Raw genomic sequence first — 9612 nt, 5'->3', positions numbered from 1 at the left:
AGATTTCTTTTCTTGCAGTGTCTTTGTCTCGCTTTGGGTATCAGGGTAATGCTGGCCTTATAAAATGATTTTAGAATTATTCTCTTCTTCAATTTTTTGGAAGAGTATGAGGAGGATTGGTGTTAATTCTCCTTTAAATGCCTGGCAAGAATCACCAGCAAAGCTATCTAGACTGAGCTTTTCTTCCTTGGGCCCATTATATTTAATGACTTGCTTTACTCTTTCCTCATGAAATTGTGAACTCTTAACAAGCACAAATAGCATATTATTATTCTCTTGAACTTCTCTAGCACCTAGCACAGCTCTGAAACATATAAGAGAGTCTACAAGTGTTTCTTGCACGAATGAGTGATGAGCTATCCTTATAAAATAAAGCAGTAGGAAGCTATAACAAAGCTGACAGCTAGAGCCATCATTTTCATAGAAGGAACAAGGAACTAACACATTCTTGTGAAACTTTAGACTTAGAATAAGCCCCCACACCTTCAGTTTTCCACAATGTGGTAAGGTTGTTAGGTGGTAACTCATGCATTTCTCATACGCCAACTAGTTTCTCCTACGATTCTTTCAGGATCCCAGAAGTGCTGTGCTTCAAATTAGCAGTTTTTTTGAGAAAGAACTGAGTGAAGAGGACATGGATGCTGTTGTGGAACAAGCTACATTTCAGAACATGGCATCTGATCCACAAATCAACTGTGATTATATTCTAAAAGATGTAATCAAGACACAAGTAAATGAAAGAATTTTCCTGTGCAAAGGTGATGGTCAGTGGTTTATAGAAGAAAAAGCGTTGAAACTTCTCTTGAGTCCTTGGCTCCTAAGCTAAATAAGGAGTGCTTCCAACATGTCTCTCCTAGTACTATCATTGGGGCCCTAAGAAGAATCGACAATCCCAACCAAAATGGCTCCGAGAAGTGTCCCAGGAAACAAAACAGTTCTTTAGTGCAGAGCCTGACACTGGAACCTGATTTATAAATGTAAGTTTCCTTCATTCACTCTCACTTCCCATTGCTCAACTAGATCAGATATAAAGCAATTCTCACGTCCTTAATAGTTTCCTGACTGGCTTAAATGCCAATAATAATGTTTACAAAAGAAAATCTGAAAGCTGAAGATGTCAAATTATTAATCTTCATTTAAAAATTGGCTTCAGGTCATTTCAAACGTCATGAAGTAAAACTGCATCAGTGCCTTCTCTGGGAACCCTCTGTGACTTTGACTTCATTACTTGAAAATCTTTGGGTCTCTTTTTTTTCCATTTTAAAAATGAAGAAATATTCACCTTGTAAGGTTGTATGAAGAATTATATTACCCGATGGATGTCCCTTGCCAAGATGGCACCTGGCATTTAGTAAAATATATTTAAAAATTCTAATCTCTTTATGTATTTTAGTCTTGCTTTTCCTTCTACTTTAGAAGGTAATAACTTAATGGTAGTGGTTGGTGGAAGTCTAACAGTTAAGGAAGTGGACTATAACTGTAAAACTGTAATTATAGTCCTAAGTTTGTTTCTGAGCTCATCCTTGTATAAGGAAAAGTGAAGTGTCAAACCCCACAGAGAACGAACAGATATTTAACTTGGCTTGGAGGAAGGATTAAAGTGGCTGGAGGAGACTTTTACCCTGTTAGTGCTATTTCTTCACCTACCTGCTGTTCATGTGCTTATCCTCCTAGGTACCCCTGCAGACTGGAAACGTCACTTGACCGTGGAGCAAAATGAGATTTGACAGAATATTCCAAAGCAAAATGAAAGATTTTCCCTCGAAGTTCATCTGGGATCTAAATGAAGACTAGAATCAGTGCAAAAGAATCATAAAAAACTCTACTAACAGGAAGCTTACTTTAATACACAAATAAGTTTGTGCTTTTTATGCAAATGTTAATTATAAAATTTTATTGATAAAAAAGATGAGTAAATTGTGCTTAGATTAGTTACCATGATTTTGCTGAGCACTTTGAAATTTCACAAATTAAATTATTTGAAAGAGAGTCTGCATGGGTAGCCTGCATAAAAAAGAAAAAAACAGAATGTGTGCAACACGAATTGTAAATGTCTTGAGAGAGTTTCCTTAGTGTGTATTTTTTTAAAGATTTTGTTTATTTATAATAGAGAGAGAGAGAGCATGAGCAGGGAGGAGGGGCAGAAGGAGAGGGAGAAGCAGACTCCCCGCTGGGCAGGGAGCCCAATGCAGGACTCGATCCCAGAACCCTGAGATCATGACCTGAGCCAAAGGCAGACACTTAACCCACTCAACCACCCAGGCACCCTGTATTTTTTCCTTTATCTACAATTAAATTTAGGATCAATTAAACATTAAAAATATTTTATTCTTGCAATTAAACTTTAATTATTTGGTTTAAAATCAGTGTGATTGTCAAAATTAATAGGCAGCTCACATGTAAACACATGGATCTTTTTAATACTTTACCAGATCACACATTTGCACTAAAGATTCAAGGATCAGAGATGGATTAGTCATCAAATGGTTCAATCATTTAAATGTTTGGATACAAAATTAGTTGTATTCATAACATATCACTCACTAATTCCATATGTATTTAATAGTTAAATATTTAAGATAAAATCATTTTGAATAACTAGAAAAATATAGATGAATCTCTTTACAATTCCCAAATGGAGAAAAATTTTGAAGCATAAAAGCAGGGGAAGAAATTTAAAAGAAGAAAATTTAGTAAATTTATATTCATAAACATTTCAAGTCACCACCATTCATAACAGTCACAAAGGGAAACAACCCAATGTCTATGTACAGTAAAATACATAAGTAAATTGTGGCAATTCCTATAAGGAAACACCATACCTCGGTAAGGATGTATGAATTACAACTACATGGAAAACATAAATGACTCAGAAATATAATAGTATTGGGGGAAAAAAGCCAGACGCTTATTGCACGGGATTTTAAAAGCTGGGATTTTAAAGAGTGGCTATGTTTGGGGGATGGTATAGTAACAGAACAAGTAAATGAGAGAATTCCTTAGGTGTTGAGAATATTCTGTTTCTTGGTCTTAGTGCTGGTTCCAGAGTTGTGGTCACTTGGTGAATATTCACTGGGCTGTGAATGTATACTTTATCAATGTTTTTGTATTTTTGTCATATTTTAATATAATTTGTGAAACAATTCCCAAATATGAGAAATTTTTGTTAGACAAGACCAAAAAAGCTTGCAATTTATTGGGAAAACACACAACATTAATTCAAGATTAGCAAAAGTGTAAAAATTGGGGAATGTTCCATGTTGAGTAGGGTGGAATAAACATTCTCCTGTATTTTTGTGGAAACACAAATCAGTTCAAATCTTCTTCATAGCAATTTTGAAACAGAATCAAGAGCATTAAAACTAGTCACATCCTGTGATCCCATTATTTCATTTCTAGGAAACTTCGGAACCCCGATTCAATTAACTCACTTTTCTATACTTTGAATTTTCTTTTCACTACATTTCTTTTTCCAACTAACATATTTTTCCATGCCCGTGCAATTGGCTTTTTTTTGTTTTCAGATAAAACATCTATTTACACCTTTGTGGAGAACATATAGCTGAGGTTTTCTGTCATTTTTGAAACTCTTTCTCCTGGCGTCTTGGTCAGGCACTTTGTTGCAAGTAAGAATAAGCTACTTCTAACCAGCTTGGACAAAGTAGGTAATTCATTAAAATGACTCATGGAACACAGAAAAAAGAGTTGTCTTGAACTTCCTGAAGAACTAGAACCTAGAAGTATGAAGCAGTCAAAGATTCATATATCTTTCCACTTTTTAAAAATTCTCTCTCTGTCTTCGAGTTTCATGGTCTCTCATCTCTGTGTTCTTCATTGAAAGGACACATGTTTCTTTCCTTCGTCTCTGAAGACTGGCTTTGCTTCGGCATGATAGCAGTCATACACTATGTTCAAATGACCTCATTTCAAACAACAAACAGAGATAGGCTAGTGTTGTTGAGATCAAATTAAAATTTCAGGAAGAGAAACTGAGTGGTGTAGGTCACTTAGCTTCCTTTAGGAGTCAACCTGCGGTCAAGGCAAAATAGTCGAGTACAAACAGCACCTGAAATTCTGTAGCATCCTTCAGGGGATAAGAGAGACAGTAGAAAAAAAAAAAAGTGACACTTTTTATGGCTTGATTATGTCCTCCAAAAAGATATGTTGAAGTCCTAATCTCCATTACATCAAAATGTGACATTATTTGGAAATAGGATTATTATACATGTAATTAGTTATCTTCAGATACTGGAGTAGGGTGGGTCCTTAATCCAGTAAAATTGGTGTCCTTATAAGAAGAGAGACACAGGGTGAAGATGACCAGGTGACAACAGAGGCTGGGTTTGCATCAACAAGCAAAAGAATGTTGGAGATGGCTGGAAAACAACAGAACCCAGAAGAGGCAAGGAAGTATTCTCTTCTACAGGCTTCAGAGGGAAATCTTGATTTTGTACTTAAAGCCTCCAGAACTGTGAGGCAATAAATTTCGGTTGTTTTAAGCCACCTGCATATTGGTATCTTTTTTACTTTTTTAAAAGATTTTATTTATTTATTTGACAGAGAGAGAGACAACGAGAGAGGGAACACAAGCAGGGGGAGCGGGAGAGGGAGAAGCAGGCTTCCAGAGGAGGAGGGAGCCGATGCGGGGCTCGATCCCAGGACCCTGAGATCATGACCTGAGCTGAAGGCAGATGCTTAACCGATTGAGCCACCCAGGCGTCTCCTGCATATTGGTATCTTTTTATAGCAACTCTAGGAATCTAATACAATATTCTATAACTCATTAATAATTGCTACTCTAAACCAGGGCCATGAGGCAGATTCTGGAGCCACACCAAAGAAGTCAGTAGGATAGCATAGTGCTGATTAGCTCTGATGCGAGAGATAAATATCCAAATACGTGTCACCAAGCACTGTTTAATAACTGGAGATAGAAATCCATTCCCTCCACTCTTGTTCAGCATAGTACTGGAAAAGTGTAGCTAGCACAATAAAGCAAGGAAAGGAAATAAAAGCACAGGAGAGGAAGAAACAAAACCATCCCAGTCGGCAAATGGCATGATGGTTTATGTAGAAAATTATAAGAAATTAACCAAAAAAAAAAACCCAAAAACAAACCTATCAGAACTGATAAGTGAGTTTTGCAAAGTTGCAAAATGTAAGTTCCTGACTCACAGAAATCAATCGTATTCAATATGCTAATGATGAAAAATTGTAAACAAATTAAAAACATAATGCCATATACAATTACTCCGAAATAAGAAAATATTGGGGCACCTGGGTGGCTCAGTCATTAAGTGTCTGCCTTCGGCTCAGGTCGTGATCCCGGAGTCCCGGGATCGAGGCCCGCATTGGGCTCCCTGCTCAGCGGGAAGCCTGCTTCTCCCTCTCCCACCCCCCTGCTTGTGTTCCCTCTCTCGCTGTGTCTCTGTCAAATAAATAAATAAAATCTTAAAAAAAAAAAAAGAAAATATTTAGGTGCACACCTAACAAAATGTGTACAGGGTCTGCATGCAGATGAATAAAAAATTATAATCACAAAAACCAAGGAAAACCAAATTAAACTATTTATTGACTGTAAGATTCATCAAAGTAAAGATGTCATTTCTTCCCAAATTAATCTATAGGTTTAATGAAATTCCTACCAAAATCCAAATACGATTTTCTGTAGCCATACAAAAGTTAAGTCTCAATTTTAGGACTTAAAAAGATGTGTACCCCCATTAGCTATCAGAGAAATGGAAATTAAAGCTACTGTGAGATACCACTATATACTTACTAGGATAAATTTTGAAATATTGACAATACCATGTGCTGGCAGAGATGTGGAGCAAATGGATCTCTCCCACATTGCTGGTGAATATACAAAATGGTCCAGCCACTTTGGAAGACACTCTGGCAACTTATCATCTTACACATAAACTTAGCATATGAATCCGCAATCCCACTGCTGGGTATTTACCCTAGAGGATAAAAACTTAAATTCACACACAAACTTGTATAATAATTTTCGTAGCATCTGTCTGTAATAACCCCAAACTGGATGTATCCCAAATGTCCTTCAATAAGTGAAGAGATAAAAAAAAAAAAAAACAAAAAAAACCCTATAGCCTATCCACACAATGAAATTCGGCCCAGGAATAAAAAGGCATGAACAAAGCACAATAACCTGGATGGATTTCAAGGGCATGATATTAAGTGAAGAAAGCCAAACAAAAGGTAACACACTGTAGGATTCTATTTTTATGCTTTTCTTTCTTTTTTTTTTTTAAGATTTTATTTATTTTGACAGAGAGAGTCACAGCAAGAGAGGGAACACAAGGAGGGGGAGTGGGAGAAGAAGAAGCAGGCGTCCTTCAGAGCAGGATTTCAGCCAGGTTTGATTGTAACACTCACATATCTCCTGTTCCCTAATTGGCCATTGGAGGCTGATCAAATTAGCTAAGTGTGCTGCATGTTAGACCAATGGAAGAGAAGAGAAGCAAACAAAGGAGATGATGATGAACATTTTGGGAAAATGGAAATTCTGAGATTGACTGAATGAAACTACTGAATGTAAGCTAATCTACTCAATCTAAATAGTTGTTGTGACAAAGGAATCGGAGTTTACTAGAACTGCCCTGAGAAAATGAAGGAGCCAATATACCATCAGACTATCAAAGTAACCGCAACTTTGCACGATAAAAGAGGAATTCCATCAAAAATATGGCAGTCTTGCAGAAACAATTCTTTAGGGGGAGTTAGATGAATGGGAGATGCTGGGGCGAGCCTCCGTGTGGCTCGGGGCAGCCGTTGGGTGGGCGCGGGGGCCCTGAGGCCTCTGCCCCGCTGCAGTGGGCGAGCTCCCCATCCACTCTGCCGGTCATGGTGCCCACTCGCACCAACGTGGCTGCCGGGATCCCCAGTAGCAAAGTGAAATACTCAAAGCTCTTCAGCACTGACACTGGACACCTTCACCGTCAGAAGGAAACTTCACCTGCTGAAGCTAGCTTTAAATTGCAAAGATGTGTAGTGAGATCTCACTTATTAAAGTTTAAGAAAAGCTCTACTAAGATTCCTTATAAGGCCATTGCCTGTGCCGCTGCTCAGTTTTTGATTGGCGCCTTTCTGGTTATTGTGGGCTGCCTCCTGCTGGCGGGCTACATCAGCAAAGTGGGGGCCAACCGGGCCGTTCCGGTTCTGATTATTGGCATCCTGGTGTTCCTGCCCGGGTTTTACCACCTGCTCATCGCCTACAGAGCCCGCCGAGGCTGCCAGGGCTACTCCTACAGTGACCTTCCGGACTGTGATGAGTGATGACTGGCCCCCAACCGCAGCCACGAGAAGAGGAGTCAGGGATGGGGCTGAGCGGAGCCGTAAGGCATTTGGCAGAGGCTGTGGAAATCTATGCTTCAGGACTAAGGAACTGGCAGCTTTGTAGATATTTAGCAAAACTATGGCCAGGTTTTATACATTCATCCCCAAAATGTTCATTGAGCTTATAATTAGCCAAATAGGAAGCTAGGAAGTGCTCCGTTTTTATTTTCCTGGCCCTGGCTAAAAACCCTGACAGATTTTTCCACATGGATATGTGTAGTGGAAGAATTGCATTATTAATTGTGCGGGGAAGTGAAAAGTTATTCTGTAGAACAAAATGTTGCCCCCACCATCCTATTTAGAGCTGAACATCTCTTTTAAGTAGTCCTCACTGATAATTTTATTTTGTGGCAAATGGAAAAATGCAGGATGTCTACTTTCATATTAGTAAGTAATTTATCTGGAAAATTTCTGAGTGATTTATCAGCATGCTTATCTCCAACTTTGTAGCCTATGGATATCTTGGTAAAATCAAATATCTACGTAGGAGAAATAAAGAGAACAATACAGTTGTGTTGTGTGGAGCTTTAGAGTCAGATAAAAGTGGTTTTACATCCCAGATGCCAACTTTTTAGCTGTATAACCCTGGACAAACTAACCTAATACTCTGAGACAGAGTTTGGGACGTAATTCTTACTGTTTGGGGTTTCAGTATGGGCCAAATATAGTATTTATATTAACAACATTGCACATAGGTGTTCGCCAAAGTGTTAATTCCTCACTGTAAGGTAGGGTTTTATAGAAGACTGCACATAAAATTGACTAAAGCCACAAGTGAAGTGCTTCCATTCAAGCCAACCTAGGAGAGTTGGCAACCCAAGAAAACGGGGCTGCTCATCAATAAAGTCATCTCTTAGTTTAAATCAGGACATGGGATTGCTTTTTATTCATATGAGCCTTTTCCTCTTGAGTCTTATGTAAGAAGAGGGCAGATCCAGGATTTGTGGCACCTAAGGCTTATGGAATTTGGAGGGGTCTCTTAAGAAAATACAAAATTATAAATTCAAAGTTAAGTGCAGTGCACAGCAAAGGGCCTATATTAAGTATCATTAGCTTCATGGTACATCTGGCTTCCTAGAGAAAGTGAATAAAGGATCTAGAGAAGAGGACTGACTGTGGGGCTATGTCTGCAGTTAAGGCTGTAGTTCCAGATTAAAGATAATTGATGAAACAGTAGTATTTTTTAGAATAAAGGATATCATCCTATAAAAAGAAATACTTTCTGAAGTGTTGTAGATAAAGAATACAGGCATACTTTGGAGATACTGTGAGTTCGTTCCTTCCCACACTACCTCAATGAAACAAGTATTGCAATAAAGGGAGTCAAATGAATTTTTTGGTTTCCCAGTGCATATAAAAGCTATGTAGTCTACTAGGTATGCAATAGCGCTATGTCTAAAAAAAAATGTAAATGCCTAAGTTAAAAAATTGGGGTGCCTGAGTGGCTAAGTCGGTTTAGCATCCTACTCTCGATTTCAGCTCAGGTCATGATCTCAGGGTCTTGAGATCGAGCCCCATGTTGGGCTCTGTGCTGGGCGTGGAGTCTGCCTGAGATTCTCTCTCTCCCTCTGCCCCTCCTCCCCCCCAAACCCACCTCTCTCCCTTTCTAAAAAAAAACTAAAAAAAATAAAAAATATTTTGTTGCTAAAAAATGTTAATCATTTGGGCTTTCAGTGAGTCGTCATCACTGACATAATAACAATGAAAACGTTTGAAATATTGTGAGAACTATCAAAATGTTACATAGAGACATGAAGTGAGCAACTTTTGGTGAAGAAGTGGTGCCGATAGACTTGCCGGATGCAGAGTGGCCACAAACTTTCAATGTGTAAAAAATGCAATTATCTGCAAAGTGCAATAAGACGAAATATAAGAAAATGAAAGATGCCTGAACAGACTCAGATTTATGAAAGATAAAAGAGTGCATTTCCTGGACAAAGAATATTGGCAATCCATAAAGGAGAAATAAGATACTCTCAAATGTGCTAACCCTTAGGATGCACAAAACATACCCAAGTTAAAAAAAGAGTTTGGTGGTCTTCCATTGGTACTATAATATGTACCTAGACCAGACACGTAACAAATGGTAAAATATGGTACGTTTCTAAATATTAGCTTGAGATTGTGCTAAATGAACACAGAAAATATGAGTTATAATTTGTTTGGGCTTTGATAGCATCTTCATAATCCTCCCTCTTATTAGAAACCACAGAATATACAAAAAAGTCCATTGAAAAGTAACTGGTAAAAAATCTA

General features: G+C 38.1%; 1 protein-coding gene across 1 annotated transcript; it reads left to right on the top strand.

The window, feature by feature from the left end:
• Positions 1–6864: 6864 nt before the first annotated feature.
• Positions 6865–7437, top strand: LOC102729131 (transmembrane protein 230-like). Its single transcript, XM_006734241.2, has 2 exons — positions 6865–6958; positions 7013–7437. The coding sequence occupies exons 1-2, from the start codon at positions 6865–6867 to the stop codon at positions 7294–7296; spliced, it is 378 nt and encodes a 125-aa protein (XP_006734304.1). The 3' UTR covers positions 7297–7437.
• The last annotated feature ends 2175 nt before the right edge of the window (positions 7438–9612 follow it).

Source organism: Leptonychotes weddellii, chromosome 8 (genome assembly GCF_054177405.1).
Source record: "Leptonychotes weddellii isolate Sample4059 chromosome 8, ASM5417740v2, whole genome shotgun sequence".
In the NCBI taxonomy this organism is placed as follows: domain Eukaryota; kingdom Metazoa; phylum Chordata; class Mammalia; order Carnivora; family Phocidae; genus Leptonychotes; species Leptonychotes weddellii.
The sequence above is the reverse complement of the archived record's forward strand: the minus strand, read 5'-3'. Positions and strand labels throughout refer to the sequence as shown.